Genomic DNA, 17,584 nt, shown 5'->3' on the forward strand with positions numbered 1-17,584 from the left:
AAGCATTTTGCCCTATATTTTACCAACATGCCGTTACCATGGCAACGCACTTTTTGCCACTGCGGAAATATGTGTCTTGCACATTAACATATTCAGAAGAACATCTGTACCTAATTTCATAAAAATTGATCAAAAACTGTGGGAGGAGTTCGCGACGCAAGATTTGTACCCATTTTTGCCCATAATATGCCGTTACCATGGCAACGTACTTTTGGGTACTGTCAAAAAATACGTCTTGCACATCTACAACCCAAGGCACACATCTGTGCCAAGTTTTATGAGAATCGGTTGAAAACTGAGGAAGTAGTTCGCGACGCAAGATTTGCAACGGACCGACCGCCCGACCGCCCGACGATTCCTATATACCCCCTTCAAACTTCGTTTGGCGGGGGTATAAAAAAATCTGGAAACACATCAGAAATATTGACTAGCACGTAAGTCAAGGGAAACTTATACAACAGACCCACACATATGCATCAGATGTAATATCTTGAAATTTTTGAAATCACTGCTCCCAAAGGTAAACAGGACCTTTAACATGGCTTCTCACTCACCCATAGATGGCTGCATAAGAATGACCAGACCAATGGGTTTAGTCTCTGTAGAGGGGCTGGTCTGACCACAGATCACACACTCATACTCCTTGGCCACAGTCGCTGAGGCTGCTGCTGATTTCTCTGAGCCATCATTACTATCATGATCCATGCTGTCATCAAGTTCGCCTACACAGTAGGGTGAATGCAGGTCATAGCATAATAGCAACGATATAATGATTATGATATTCCACACTGAACACTGGCACTGGTCCGATGGTCCCAAACCGGTAAAAATCACTCTAGGAGCAGCAACCTTTCAGGGATTGTAAAATTTACAGGTCTGACATGACAGGTAAAATAACAAAAATAACATTGTCAGGGCCAGTTGAAAAAAAGTATAGGACCAGTAAAGTTAAGGTTCGGACCAGTAGGGAATATGGGTTAGTGTGCAGCCCTGTCAGATATAAAGCACTTAAAATGTATCACAATTATGCTGAACTATTCACCAAATAATGCCTGATACCTTACTCTGCCTGATCTTTCACATTTACAATTACAAACAGTGACACACCATGAAGTTCACATTTACAAATACTTGCACATGTGCCACAAGTTACAGCTGGCAAGTAAGAAGATATCCCTAAAGTCTATCTTGGCAATTTGCTCATAAAAAAAGAAATGGAAAAAGCAAGTGGTCAGTCTGTAAATCTGCACAGCTTTACCTCGTGGCTCCAAAGTCTGCTCCAGGAACTTCATTTGTTGTGAGGCAAATCTGGCCACCAGTTTCTTCTGAGCCTCCTGAGCCTTTCGTCTCCTGAGAGGAGATACAAAATGTGAGTATGACAATGAGTCTTTATCACATGACATCAGAATATCTACCTGTTCAAAGACTACTGGTGATGTTCACTCTGAGAACAAAATATCTTTCTTATGAATGCATTTTCTCTAATGCATCCATGGTATCTCAAGACGTGGACCATGTAATGACATATTAACTTCAGATAAAATGGAGTGCATGATTAATGCTTGTTACTGTCCCCACAAGTTTTTCACACTGCCTCTGTCAAACATCTCTAAAATGACACTCAACACCTATAAGCAAATGGTTCACCTACAGATACAAAAGTCTTGACATTTCCCTCATGGATAATTCCATGCAGATAGGCTATAAATTACCATTAAGAGATTAGTACACATGGGATACAATATTCTTTCAAATGAATGCCTTCATAATATTTACCCATTTCACTCTTCTTATATTCATTGATAAGATGGCTTTGCTCTGACCTACTGCATTCGTTCAAAAGGAAAAATTCTACTTTTGGGATACTATCACTGTTTGCTTCAAAACAAGCACAGCTTTGGAGGAGGAACCATTTGCCATCAGTCTTGCATCTCTCTAGGCATAAATAAATTAACTTGCCAGATAGCACATGTCAAGCTTTGGATCAAATTTCATCTTGGTTTAGATTGCTCTTTCTCTTTCTGGAATTATTTGGTCAGCTGAGAAATAATTTCTACCCAGCCTCACCTTTCAGCAGCTGAGTCTGAAGGGGATTTGGACTGGGCCTTGGCCTGCTCTTGGTCCTGTTTGTGACAAATGGTCTCCACAGCTGTGCAGCCAGTCTGGTCCATCTCACAGATTTGGTCTAGCAGGGATCCAACGTAGTACGATCCAGAGCCATAGATATCCTAAATATAAGAGTGTTACAGTGAGTACATTTTGATAATGATGAAGGAGAACAAGCAGTTAGAGCTTAAAAATCACTGAACCAAAAGAAAATACGAGAAAAGAAAGAAAAGACAAACATACGAATGAATATGACATGTGCCTTTTACAAGTCATTCTTGAATGATTTCTTCTTTTTTTTCCATGGGCACATTACAGCAATGATCTCCCATGTGTGTTTGACTATGTTGGTTTGGTGAGGTAAAGATACACCTTTCATAGGAAACAACTGAATTTGAAATGATGGACACATGAACATCTTTACACCATTGCAACCACTAACAAAGATATTGTCAATAAGCTTGCCTTCTCTTTCTTTGTCAATAATTAACCTCACTTTCCTCTCTTCCAAGCAGTTTTTGTTATTAAAACATCGAATTTTGCAAAAGCTTGTGTTCTCAGTGTCTTTTTTCCTCTTTGCACCCACAACAAACAAAAGTTTTTGTGCATCAGTCCTAATCATATTGTTATGAATATTCACTGGAATCATTCACATGATCATCACCATTGTTATCATTATTATATATACATTCACTATGATAACTATTACTGTTCCGCTAGCAAATTATCTTTGAACGCATTGTCCATGTGCATTTTAACAAACTTTCCCGGAGTGCAAATTGAGCACTAGATATACAGCGAAACCCCGTTATAACGAGTTCGGTTATAACGAGGAACCGCTTATAACGAGGTGATCGTGTCGGTCCAGTTTTCCTTTGCATGTAAACCTGTGGCAGAACGAATCGGTTATAACGAGTTCGGTTATAACGAGATTCCGGTTATAACAAGGACATTTTTGGTGCATCATGATAAAGAAAAACATAAGCAATTTGATCGGATACAACGAGGTTCCATTTCTTGACCTGCCGCTTTCAAACACGCGACGAACGAAACATTGAAAAGCGAATTCACGCTATCCCGTTTTACATAGTTTGTGTAGAACGCAGTAGCACACAGCACAAGTGCCCGTCCCGTCTCGATCTCTGTACTATCTGAAGCGGAAAGACTCGGAAACAAACATGTTTCAGTCCCGCCGTTATCCTTACCGCTCATTTTCAGTGACGAATAACCGAGTACCGTTCATTCCATGTTTCTTCTAAACCACATAACATAATCATAATCATTCCATTTTCTTTTTTCGCGAGGTTCCATTTCTTGACTTGCCGCTTTCAAACGCGCGACATACGGAACATTGAAAACCAAAGTCACGCTATCCATATCTCTTTCGCGTTTTGCAGAGTAGTTCATGTTTTCTTCTAAACCACGCGATAAGACACAGAAATACCTTCCGATGTTCCTACTAAGTTATTGAATAAAATCATTCGATTTTGTTTTTCGCGAGTTACGCGTGCGTGATATTAGGTCAGACCAAAGTGCAACGAGAGAAAAAAAAAAACATATAACGCATTCAAAAATTTTTCATGTAGCGACACTCGTCATTATATCCTTTCCATTTTTAGTTCCGACTTCCAGTTGTTTTTGCTGGCTAAGTAACTATGAGTGTATATGATTAAAGCCAAAATAATTAATGAAATTATATAGCGATCCCGCCGGGTGACAGTAGCGTAAAAATAGTTGAATAACGCATGTTAATGTAGGTGTTTAGAAAAAGAAACAAACGCATTATGGAACAGTTTGAATAGATCTGGGATTGTTCATTATCATGTAACAAAATGATATAAATACGAGTGTGAATGATTAAAGCCGAAATAATTAATGAAATCATCGCGATCCCGCCAGGTGACAGTAGCGTATGAAATAGCTGAATAGCGCATGTTAATCTACTTGATTGAATTGGTGTTCAGAAAAGGAAACAAACGTATTTAACAGTTTGAATAGATTTGGGTTTGTTCATTATCATTTCACAATAAAGATTTTTCTTTCTTTCAGAATGGTCTATGAGGTACAGATTTGCGTAAAAAGGATCACAACCTTCCAAATTCAACACTGTCGCATATTTTTCAAGAACAGGTGTACAAAACGCGAAGAGATTTTCTGAAGAAAATAAAGATTACATTTTTAATCCCTTCGGACGCAACGATCATACATTGTATAGGATTACAGCCGCAATGATTCATTAAATCATCGCATTCCCGCTGGGCACCAACAGCGTAACATACCTCGCAAGTTACGATAAACCATTCTACACTGTACACTGTCTTTCACAAACGAAAAATATTCTTTCAGAATGGTTCGATACAACAGGAAGAGATAGGTGTAGAAAGAATCACGACTATGATCCTGCCGAGTAGGCCTACTTCTCAAGAACATAATGTGCAACTATTATGCAAAGAGATTTTTGGAAGAAAAATAAAGAATTAACGCATGTCAACCCCTACTTTTTTCCGTCTTTTTTATGTATCAATTCACAAATAATTTCCCTTTATTGTCTCATTAATAATGATCCATGATTGTGTAGTAACAACACAAAGGATGTTCTTAAGTTTGATTGACAGGTATGACATCGTGCTTATGTTTTTCTTTGTTTTTGATGCGTACGGTTATAACGAGGTACCGGTTATAACGAGGTAATATCGCCGGTCCCACGGACCTCGTTATAACGGGGTTTCACTGTATTAACCTTTTCAGATGAAGCAGCTCTCCTTTTGCTTGGAGGTGAGTAGGACCTGTCTTTGCCTGATAACTTGGCATAGAGTTTGATGAGGAGGGACACAAGATTCTCTTCAATGGGCAAGCTGAATTCTCGCCGAGGTGGTGACGACGATGAAGATGGCGAGGGTTTTTCTTTGCTACTGGTGCTCTGACTGCTACCTGTTAACAGACAAACAAAGCATACACACAATAGTATTGAGGAACAGATAAGTGACAGCTTGTAGGTAGGCTACTTTCCACTCTCCACTGTCAACCAACACGATTTGTGAGGTTCTTGGACCCACTTCATATAGATGCTTCCATTTTCTGCAAGTTATAGCATTACTTTAATTAATAACAACTGAAATACTCCCAGCTGTGAGTGGTTGTAGGCTATTATGATAGCTGTGATTACTATGTCATACAAAAACTGAAAACCTTACGTGACATGTCCTAATATTATACATAAAATATATCTATACATATATATATCTATATATATATGTGAGATGTGAGAAAGGAAGGAGAAATCGCTGCATAGCTTTGACATCATTATTCCTCTTACTGTTCCTCCTTTTCGCTATATATATATATATATCTATATATCTATATCTATATATACATATATATATATATATATATATATATATATATATATATATATATATATATACATACAGTACTCTCCGCATAATCGGGTAGGCTCGGGCATAGCGTTTTATACCCGTTTAAGCGGATTACCCGATTAACAGAGGAACACGTTTCATAATTCACAATTGACACACATAATGTGTATGTACATATGCATTGCACACTGCATCAAACACTTGCACCGCACATAATACATACCTTGCACTTACTCGGTCACGAGCAATAATTTACACTCTTTCTATGGACAAATATGTCTTCAGAAACCTTGTCGTTTGACTACAGACTCCTCGATATTAAACACGCAGGCGTTTTCTGAAATAAACACGTCTCTTTGCGTGCACTGGGGAAAAGTGAAATTACCGGTGTGGAGCTGTTGCATGGCCTGTTTTTCATTTTTCGTTTTTTTTTTTCTTCAAAATTTCTCGTATAAATTGTTGCGGAGCAAGGGAGGAGCGCAAGTGTGTTCAACTCCTGTCTGTCTATGCAGTTGTGAGTGCCAGCTACATGTGTATTGTTTGTTTACATGTATCAAATCGGTACAAGGTACTAGTACATGTATTCGGTCTTCTTTGCAGATTAAGCAGAGAAGGCGATTAGCCGCGGAAAATTTGACATTCATGATTTCTTAAAGTGTTATATGTGCTATAAAATGTGGGTAGAAATTAGATAAGAAGAAAAGTATTAACCCGTTTATGCGGAGAGGCAACCCGATTATCAGGTAATTTTAATGTGCATTGGAACTGATTTCGAAATTACTACCCAATAAAGCGGAGTACCCGTTTAAGCGATACCCGATTACACGGAGAGTACTGTATATATACATATATATATATATATATGTATATATGTGATCCATTCCAATCTAACAGTAACATTACATTCTACATAATACATTTAAAAAATTGTATTTTGTTTGCTGCTTATACGGCTAAGAATTTCATCAACAAAAAGCCCTGCCGAGGAAACAAGTGTTTATTGAGAAGTTGATTAGGAATGGCCACTCTGATCATTACAGTCATTAAAACCATACCAGGTTGGTCCTCATTGACCTCCTCCTCGTCCAAGGGATGTGTCAGGCCCTGGTCAATGACTTGCTCCATCACATATTCTATTGCACTTTGAACACTCTGCCCACCCTCATGCAGGACTTCGTTGTCAGACCCCTGGAAGTCCTCGCTAGCTGCTTCATCCTCACTCATTTCTACCACAGAGAGAAGAAATTTGTGCAATGCTTTCAGCACAGTCAGATTACTCACAAGCAGTACATGTATCATCATCTAGTAAAACAGTTTCAATATATTTCACCATGCTTGACCATAGTAGATTACTTCCTTCTTCTGCCATAGATATGATGTTGATTACTCTAGTGGTAAAGTCTCCCTAGGATTACTTACAGGTTTCCTATTCTTTCTTCCCTTCTCTGTCTCTTTCTTGCTATCAATCTCTCTCCTTTCCCATTCCTTCTCTTTGTACTTTCATTTAAATAACTTAAATAACTTACAGTGTATCTCTTCAAAACAAATACATCACATTAACTAGAAAAGCACTCTGAGAGCGCAGACCTCCGCCAAGCAACTACTTTTCAGCAATAATCTTGCTCTTCCCAAAGAGAATTTTTCTCCTCTGCACCACTGGGGAAAAGCTATTTGGGCTCTTCCATAGAGAGCAGTGATTCCCACCCATAGGTATACATGCTGAAAAATCGCCCGATTTCCCAATATCGAAGCCTTTGTTACGTCATAATCCCTTTGCTGCGCGGCGCGCCTCGCGCCAGCAGAAACTAGAGCACGCATTTTAGTGCACGTTTAAAACCTCAAAAATGCGCAGCTTGAACTCCCAAGTTCATTGACCCTACCTGTCAAAATATCAAAAATCCCTCATAAATTCCCCCAAAATTCTCGGATCACTATCAAAATTTAATCGTTTGTTACTTGTGTCACTCTCAACCTTTCCTGTAAGTTTCAACCAAATCCGTAAACTACTTTTTGAGTTATTTTGCACACAGACAAACTAACTAACCAACGAACAAACAAACAAACAAACAAACAAACCAACGGTAACGAAAACATAACCTCCCCCCTTCGCGGAGGTAATAACACTTCCAAACATACTGTATCAAACTACTTTGAACATCAAACCATGTTCAAATTTTGAACTTCAAACCATTATGAATATCATGGCACCTTTTTAATCACTCTGTAATTTGTGTCACACACGATTCAATATAATTTTGAGTTTAAATCACTATCAATGACATTATTTTATAGTTCTTTACCATTTAGTTCAGTACAACAGACGTCAAACATGTGATCTTACTCATTGAAAGCGAACAGTTTTAGAACTAAAACAAAAGAAAAGAAAACAAGATGGATGAAGAAGAGCTCTCACCTTGTTCCTCATAATGAATGACAATATTGTCATCATTCCCTTGTCCTTCCTCTTCCTCTTCTTCCTCCTCTTCCTCTTCTTCCTCCTCGTTTTCTTCTTCATCATCATCTTCTTCCTCTGTGTCCTCGTCCATCATCTCTATGTCATTGGCAAGGGCTGCTGCTCCGGTCAGAGAGACCTGGGTGACCGTCAGGCCTCCTGGTGGGACACCCAGGAGGGAGGTCAGCTCCTGGTCAAGTATCTGCTGTAGCAGGGAGTCTGCATCTCCAGCCAGATCTCCTGCAGGGGCCTGTGTGAGAGGACAACACAGCAATGTTTCAAACTAGACATAAAGTTTTGTGTTATCACAAGGAGGTAAAAACCAGCCACTGAGGCCTCCGTCATTACCTTCTTGTACCAAGGAGGTTCAAGAGATGGAATGTCAACTGGCCATAATCATTCATACAGCTGTAAGTTTTCTAAGGATGCACAAAAGACTTCCACAGGTTGTGTCTTTGATGCCATCATCTTTCTGAGCAATCTGAAGATTCATTTTGAATTCTAACATAATATCAGATATATTTTGCTCGCTTATTCTTCTAATGAGAAGAAATTTGACATAATGATAGAGTATTTAAACAAAAATCAGTCTAATCCAGAAATATGTGCAAAAGTGCAAATCTGCTGTGTTGTGAAAGTACTCGAAACTGTACCCTCCTGGAAAGCTGACTTCACCACTTTTCTGATTAATTCTAACAAATTAAACTGATAGAGTACATAGTTCTTTACAATTAGATATGTCAGATTAGTGTCCAAACATGCGAAGTATCTTTTCTTTTCATCAGTCTTTGCTCAATTTCTATTTGGGCATTCCCAAGTCCTTACCATTATGTAACGCTCATTTCTTATAAGTACTGATGCCAAAAAGTAATTACCATCAGAAACACATATCTTCCTCAGAGAATGACTAGTCATTATGCAATGAGACATGCATCAATTGTCTTCCTATCTGTGGGGCAGATCCAGTTTAGCACATACTTCAAATATTTTTGAGTGGTGGCATCAAGCATGGATTCAAAGTAAATAAGACGGTTGTGATTCCATCTCTTGAACTCCTCGCTTGTACACTCCATCTGATTGCAGTACCTGTACTATGGCTGATGGCAGGCAGGAATCAATCAACTGTGAGCATAGACATTATCACCGTAAGAAGACGAATATTGCAACTTGCAATCATTGCAAACCTTTTTATGTAGCATACCAAGCATCTCAAGAATACAAGGGGGCCGTCTGCTGTTTTGGGGACCTTTAGTTGACTTGAAGTAAATCAAAAGTCAAAGCTTCCTCTATTGATAATCTTTACAGATGTACCACAATTTCCATCATTTACGGCAACTCATTCAACTACAAAGTCATTGCTGAATAAGTAAAATCTTCCCTACTGATATGTTGAAGTACATTCTTCAACTTCAACTTCTCAACAACGTATCATAAACACACACTACCCTTAGTTGCTAAAAACTCAGCAAAAAAAAGTTGAAAATTGATTTCCAGTAAAAGGGCAGTAATAGTCACTTGATGTCACAGGTGTAATTGCCATATATGTAACAACACTCTTTGCAAGGTTGCAGACCTCCCAACCTTTCTGACTGAAAAATAGGGACTTGGCTCAAAAGGAGGAAAGAAAGAGCAGGTCCCATAGAAGTGTGTAGCAGAATTATCAAGAAAAACAGCAAACTCCTGTTGAAACAAGAGCTGGGAATGATCAAAATTCACATTCTTTCCTCCAAATTCAGAATGGTGAGAGGTCTGAGGTTGTCCTCCTAGATCACATTTCTGACCTCACCTTGTTTGCCTTCTTGCTCTGTGAAACCTGAGGGACAATCTTCATTGAGGAGATGGTATGAACAAGGTTTGCTAGGAGCGATGATGAATCAAACCACGTTGACATATCACTGTCTACTGGTGGCGACTGGCAGGTTGGCTTCACACTAGGAAACTGAATGTATTGCAATAAGGCAAGTAGAATAAACAAATCAGTGTAAACATGGTGATTTACCATTCTCTTCAGTTCATGTAATATAGGCAAATTCCACTTAAATTGATAATTATGTGCAATTTCTGGCAATTTTTTTTCAGGAATATTGTTTCACTGTCAGATCAGGTTTCAGTGTATCTTTCATTTCTCAATCTAAAAGTGCATGAACAGATTGAGTCAAGGTTGAAGATTATTATTACCATCACATTGAGACATCTCACATAAAAATAGGAAAAGGATGAATGATTTAGGTGCTTACAGTATAGTATGCAAGTCTGAGCTCACATCTGGTGTTGGTGTTCGATATTATGTGTACATCATTGTCACATTGAAAATGCATTTCTCCAGTCAAATTCGTGTACATTAGGCTAATGCTGTGATATCAGTCAATCAATTAGGCAAGTCATTATGTGTATGTGCAGAAAGAGGGAGACAGAGAGTAAGGAAAAGAGAGAGAGAGAGAGAGCAAGAGAGAAAAGGTGTAAACCAGGTGGCAATGCTATGTGTACTGTGCCATTGATGACTGAGACTTTAACTATTTTGCATGTCAATAATTAGGTATGCGTACTGAGACACATAAAATAGCTCCAGTCCAGCAGTGCCCTGAAGATGTTGCTTCAAGTCTTTTTGTATACTGAATCCTTAAGATGCTTTGGAAAGGAAAGGTCCTAGGAGGCACTAGATTGTATACAATGTAGTTGTCACAGTGAGAATGAAATTATATTTATCTTATAATGCCACTACTGGTGCATACTTTTTTGGGGTTTCCCCAGCCCAACAAGTTCATTTCATTGTGTATCTCCCAGGAGTACGTATGGACGGAGTAATATGAATGGCTATCAAAGCACATGTACAGAGTCCATGGATGAAAAACAAACAAACAAAAAAACAGATGTAAACATGGTTGGACACTTGGTAGGAATGTACAATGCTACGTGGTAAAATAATGTGGATCATTACAGGATCCCACCGGTAGTGGAGACGGTGTTTAATAATACAATAAAAGATGAATGCAATTGTCATGGTGACTGATCATTCCAGGATCAGTGCGACAGGTGGTATGAGCAGTTAAAGCATACAAGTGAGGTTTGTTAAATCATAGAGTGACAATGGATAAATGTGAGATGGGTGAGAATTTACACTCAGAAATAGAATTTCTGGACGTGAAACCGGACAAAGCACGGGATTCCGTTTACGACGAGACAGTTGTGGGACATAGGCAAGACAGTTGAACAATTTTTTTTTTGAAACCCAATTTGTATTCCACGTATGATGTCATAATTTAATTCATTTTTGGTTGAAACTTGGCTTGTTGTGCTTTGTGCTTTCTGGGTGTCACAAGCTCATTATTTTGGTTAAACTATGTATATTTTGTCACAATTCGTTTTAATAAACTGTACATATGTTAAGGTGAATGGCACGAGTGTTATCATTTCGTGATTTGAGCCCGCCCATGTGACAATCATTATTATACATATATATCCTCTTATTTTTTGGTTATAAAACAAAAGTTATAGTCACTGTGGGTAATTTTCATAAAATGATACTTGTTTGTTTCCATTTGCCCTGTATGCATGACAGATTTTGATTATTGCACATAACTAGAAAAAAAAAATGTGTTTCACCAAAAAGTATTCTGGGATCTGATGAAGGCAAATACTGTTACCAACACACGATACCTAATGAATGATAGAACTAATGTTGTGACCCACAGACCAGATTGTGAGAGACAATAGCAAACTATCTTGGTGTGAGCAAATTCTTTTCCTATCAATCTCTTAATCTCACCTGATAGTCCACTGAGCACTGCAAACCTAACCTCAGCAAGGTGATGCACAAACATAGTACTGAGTCACTGATGTTCTTGTCTTGCACTGCCTGCAGAATCAAAGGAGAGACAGAAATCATTTGAATAATAAACCACATTGTTTTAAAAAATCACTCATTTCCTTTATATACACTGAATGAGGAGTGGATAAGACAAAAATATTACATCCCTATGGAGACATATCAACTGCTGGAAATTGAGTATACAAGACAAAATTATGATTATACGATACTTCTATTCACTGTGGTCTCTACCATAGTCATGTAGCAAATTACACTTAAAGATATTGTCTTTTTCTCATTTCGATATCCCGCTGATGCTGGAACAGGAACCAAGCAAGGAAGACATAAATCATGATGGCTACTTCCTGCAAAAGGTAAATTTGACCTTAAGTCACAAATATCAATGTAAATTTTAACTCATCCAGGAAGTTGTTGAGTTGAATAACTTGTTAAATGTTGTCAACCGGACATCACTAGGAGAACTACTTCAAGACTCTTCAAAGTCCCTTCTTCAGTCCTGACAGGCGAATAATCCCAGGTATTAGCTCTGGGGTGATATCATGCCCCTTTCACCACCTATCCCCTCATAACAGTGATTGCCTTCCTGTCAAGCACAGCTGAAGAAGCAGTTTGGATATTTGTGACACAATTTTCTTTGTGGTTTTCATGTAAGTCCTGTTGACCAGACGTAGAGTGCAGTACCACTTCATATTCAAGTTGTATACCAATTGGAGAATAGCTTTGAAAGTGATGACATCAACTTTTCTGGGAATAATGTGGCTGTAACAAATGTCACTGTTTCATGAAAACATAGGATCATCAAAATGTTATAACTTTCTTACCTCTGCCAAGAGGATTATTGTTTTATCAGCATTTGTCTGTCTGTTTGTTTCCAAAATAAGTCCAAATAGTTTTGAATGGATTTGAATGAAACTTACTGGAAAAGGTGATGACAGAAAGAACAGATGGCAATTTTGGTTACAGTGATCCAGACAACCATCTGGATCCAGGATACTTTTTTTCATAAATTTTTTTGAAGGACCATCATTGGCAAATTAAGATAGGGCCAACAAATGAGAGAGCTCAAGCTGCGCGAATTTGAGGTGTGCATATGCGCACTGAGCGCCCAGCAAGCACTGCTGATGCATGAGGTAGACTTTTTTCAACTGTCATTGTCTAAGACTCTGAGACACAGCAGAAAGGCTTCTTTATCATTGGGAAATAAGGGTGATCTTCAGCATGAGTTTATAAGGAGATTTGGTGGAGGTCTGCACTCTCAGAGTGCTTTTCGAGTGTTATGTTAATGTTGATGGAACAAAACAATTCTGTCTGTTTGCTTTTACTCATTTTATTAAACACAACTAGGACATGGAGTGACATGGCACTTTGAGAAGTTTTCTCATTGATACCACACAAAGAATGAGCTGCAAGGATTTGAAGACAGGATGTGGACTGATGACAGATTGACTCACTTTATGAAGTATAGTGAAGATTGCTGCATGGAGGACCCTGGAGTGGAGAAGCTTCCTCAGATCCTTGTAGACTGGTTTGATTGGCTTCAGGGCCTGGTATGGGGGCCATGGGTGGGTGGTGCCCCGGTAGCGTCCTGACTGCTTTAGGCTGGAGGTTGGTAAGGACAGATACATTTCCTCACAACATTAATGACTGCACTAATTTGACATATAGAATGAATGGTAAAATGAATTGACAAATATCAGTAAATATGTCAACACTGATACTAGTTAATCAGAAATAAAAATAGAAATAAAATAGAATAAATAAATAAATACATAAATAAATAAATAAACAAATAAATAGAAAATTAATAATTCTTGATTGTGTCTCAACCTCTCGAGACCAATGGATAAACAGACCAAAATTCAGAAGCAATGCACTAAAAACTGGAAAGATATCAGTGGTAAATGGGATAAAAAAGAAGAGCTGTGGCTGTTTCCACTAGAAAATTATAGTCTGTACAATAAAGAATGATGATCGGGAAGTTTGATGAGACGGCATAGTTAAGGACAGCAAAAGGAGATTTTTGACCGGAGTCACATTTGGAATAACAGCAGTAAAGTTACTTGTCACAAGAGTGTCTTGAAGGCGAGAGTTTATGCAATCTACACTAACCTTTGGATTGGGAACAATTAAAGCAATAATGATTACAAAGTTTTTTGTCCAAATAGAGTCTTGGAATTAAACTCTAATACATATTCATAAAAGACAACTTGATGGCCAAAAGACAATAGCCATTTAGATCCAGTCATCTTCCTCCACTTACATTGGGCTTTATGAAAAAATAGCAAATTATGAAAAATTCTTTCCCTAATTGGCACTATAATATTGGCTATACAATTATAGGCATTAAAGGTACACTGCAACGTTACTAAAACCACAATAATTACAATCATAATCCTTAGATTATCCAAAAAAAAAAGAAATATACACATATTTCGCTGCTGTTTCCACTAAAACTTGTCTGTATTTGCATTTTTTACATGGAACTGTTACATAAACTGTTGCAACATTGGTTTGTTCTATATTTTGTGTTTTCTCCTATAATGGTTTAAAGTCACTATAAAAGGGCCATGCAAACCATCATTGTATTTTGATCAAAGCCAATAGATAACTGATAGTTTTTTTATCCCTTGTAAGAATTGGCATTTGATTTGTGACCAGCTGAGCAGCAAACTCACTGGTCTGTGTATCTGTCTAGCGCCCCCTGGAAGTCCTTTCTCTGCATGGACCTTAGCATGGTCCGCAGGGGGTCAAACTCCTTCTGCCACACGGTGGCCTTGGGTGAGTACTGGCCCTGCTGGACACCATCCAGGTCAGTAAGGGGGTCTCTGTAATCAGCAACCTGTGAAAAAGGATGGGGGTGGATTGAATACTAATTAAGAATATGTCTCCACGGCAAAATATTCCTGGCCAGATTATGGATACACATTTACCTCAGTTCTTCCAAACCCCCGTTTATTTCAATCCCTTCTACTATTACTAAATAACTGTTTTATTGCATACACATATTAATACACTAAATAAACTGATGGTAAAAAAAATGTGGGTGGGTCTCATGCATTAGGGTATTAAACCCCAAAGTTGATTGATAACCATCAGCTATGAAAATTCAGAACTGCTCCTTTTCCACGTCTTCAGTTGCATACACATGCTGCTATCAAAAACACCTAGCAAACTTTAGAATGTCAGAATGTATAGAAACCAATTTCACTTTATAGCAATGGGATAAGACCATGATATCACAAAAAAACAAGTAGTCCATCAAGCTTATGTCATGAACCATACTCTACAAGAAATTACTGCAATAACAAAATAATATATGCACACCCCTCCGATTTTAATCAAATTATGACAATCTAGTGTCAGTATTATAACAACCCTGCCATGTACACAATTAACTCATCAGGATGGCTTACCTCTGTAAGCAGCTCATCAAAGTTGTTGTCTGGATTTATCAAGCCAGTCTTCTCTGGGATGTGTTAAATGGTGGCATTAAGGACAAGCATTTGTTTTCATATGAGCTCTTTCTACTTTACTATTGCATACCTCAGAACACTAAATTCTTCTCCATGCTGTGAAGTCACCAGAATATTAATGCTGTATCAGAATTTAAGAGTTGCAAAGCCGTGCCACTCAGTACAAGTCATGCACATGGGCGAAATGGCCATAATACACATAGAAGTAACGCTTTCTGAGCTCTGACTTAATTACTCTTTCATGCATCTGAACTTGGTGAGTGACGTAAACAATTTCATGTTTACAACAGAAACACAGAAACCTCATACAAGATAATTATTGTAGATAGATTTGTGTTCTAACAGAAAAGCAAAATCAGTGTACAGCACAGCAACCACTGCCCATATACTGTACAAACAAATGGCTGAGATACTATGGTGAGGAAAGGATATCTTTTCCTGGAGCTGGCTGTGGGTGCGATCTTGCATACACAGAAGGCTCACCATCTCGTCTCGCATCAACTCACTCTCAGTCATACCTGCCACAGTTAACAATTCAAGAGGTGAAAGGTCAGAAAGAACAAACGAAAGAATAATGCTACACCTTTAAAACAGTACGTGGAAGATTACACAAGAAAGTCAATACGACTAGGGTCAACCTTCATAACACTTGTAAAATTGGACAACACTCCTGGCAACTACATTGATATGAAACAAGAAGAAAGCATTTAGCACAATGTTGCTAGGTACCTTGCAATAACCTCACGAGAGAAATCGGACTAGCTTTTAATACACTCAAGAGAGAGATGAAGGCATTGCTGAGTACCGGCAGTTGCCCTATGCGGTCATTGTATATACAATATGCAGCATAACTAAAACATCTTGCATCTAACTGACATTAAAGACAAAAATAGAGTTGCATTTAAGTACAAACTAGGAAATGTGAACAAGAGGCTGACTCACCAAGGTGTGTTCTGATGCTGACAAGCATTGCAATGTGCTGAAGAGCTCCCTCTATCATTGGCATAACACGGTCTGGTTCTAGGTGACTTGAGGATCTGGCAGGATCCATGGAGAACCAATCCAGCACTTGAAACCTACAGTTACACAGAAAACAAAATAAAATCACAGCACATGGTACATCACCAAGCCAATGAAGATTGAAAAAATGCCAGAGCTTGTATATGAGTTAAAATCATGGTAGGATGCACTCAAATTAATTATGTATGCTTTGGTTTTGGGTGTTCTGTTCATGCATTTGTTTTTGTTGTTTATCTCAAGATAAAAATCCATGTTCACTTGAAAAAGAACTACAAACATCAACACAAAGAGCTCTTCATGAAATACATGGCGCAACAGGAAACAAAATATATTGCCAGTGTGCTCAAAACCTCCTAGGGAATGCCTCCAAAGGTACTGAATTTAACCACGAGACATGGTGCCAACAAAGCATAACATCCAAATATTAAAGTTATCAATGATTCACCAACCTTTCAAATATGGTCTTGATAACAAAGTCTGGGTCAAGAAGTGAAGCACACACCTGCAAAAAAGACAAACAAATTTATTTACATCTCATTATCTACTTTTCATTCGAAATGTTTATTAAACTACAAAACTAGAATGAATGAATGACAAGGGAACAAGAAAGCAGTTTTTTAAAAACTCAACTCCTTGTGGTGGAGCAAAATGCTTGAAGAGGTTGGTAATTTCATTAACAGGACAAAGCTGACCATTCATATCAGAGGGTTTCATTGTAGACATCTGTGCAGAGGTGCTCTCTCAGTACCTTAAAGGACAAGTTCACCTTCATAAACATAAGGATTGAGAGAATGCAACAATATTAGTAGAACACATCCGTGAAAGTTTGAGGAAAATTGGACAATCGATGCAAAAGTTATGAATTTTTAAAATTTTTGTGTTGGAACCGCTGGATGAGGAGACTACTACAGCTTGTGAGTCATATGCGTACAACAGTATAAAGAAAATATAAAGAAAATTCAACATATTTTCACTTTTTTCGCATAATAAAAGAGCACTTGACTTGCCTCTTTCTAAAGGCAGGGGGAATAATATTACCCATAACATTTGTCGGTAACGAGTCGGGGGAATGTGTACTTTTTTCATAAGATGAAATTTTGTGAAATTCTCTTTATATTTTCCTTATATTGTTGTACGCATGTGACATCTAAGTTTTTCACACACTGCAGTAGTCTTCTCATCCAGCGGTTACTGCACAAAAACTTCAAAAATTCATAACTTTTGAACGGATTGTCCGATTTTCCTCAAACTTTCAATGATGTGTTCTACTAAAATTGCTACATTCTCTCAATCCTTATGTTTATGAAGGTGAACTTGTCCTTTAATT

General features: G+C 38.1%; 1 protein-coding gene across 2 annotated transcripts in view; it reads right to left on the bottom strand.

Moving 5' to 3' along the window:
* The window catches only part of LOC139709370 (E3 ubiquitin-protein ligase ubr3-like), a 49,794-nt gene that overhangs the window by 18,892 nt on the left and 13,318 nt on the right, over positions 1–17,584 (bottom strand). For both annotated transcript variants that reach the window (XM_071621328.1, XM_071621329.1), the window contains exons 12-25: positions 16,707–16,759; positions 16,180–16,313; positions 15,668–15,755; positions 15,178–15,235; positions 14,440–14,603; positions 13,216–13,363; positions 11,702–11,791; positions 9,722–9,874; positions 7,897–8,185; positions 6,539–6,709; positions 4,847–5,037; positions 2,068–2,228; positions 1,259–1,350; positions 555–722 (exon numbers count right to left, since the gene is read on the bottom strand). In XM_071621328.1, coding sequence (XP_071477429.1) covers positions 555–722; positions 1,259–1,350; positions 2,068–2,228; positions 4,847–5,037; positions 6,539–6,709; positions 7,897–8,185; positions 9,722–9,874; positions 11,702–11,791; positions 13,216–13,363; positions 14,440–14,603; positions 15,178–15,235; positions 15,668–15,755; positions 16,180–16,313; positions 16,707–16,759 — 1,960 coding nt within the window. The remainder of the gene's footprint in view (positions 1–554; positions 723–1,258; positions 1,351–2,067; positions 2,229–4,846; positions 5,038–6,538; positions 6,710–7,896; positions 8,186–9,721; positions 9,875–11,701; positions 11,792–13,215; positions 13,364–14,439; positions 14,604–15,177; positions 15,236–15,667; positions 15,756–16,179; positions 16,314–16,706; positions 16,760–17,584) is intronic.

This window comes from Diadema antillarum, unplaced genomic scaffold, assembly GCF_040938485.1.
Source record: "Diadema antillarum isolate AM-2024a unplaced genomic scaffold, OU_Dant_1.0 seq00001428_RagTag, whole genome shotgun sequence".
Lineage (NCBI taxonomy): Eukaryota > Metazoa > Echinodermata > Echinoidea > Diadematoida > Diadematidae > Diadema > Diadema antillarum.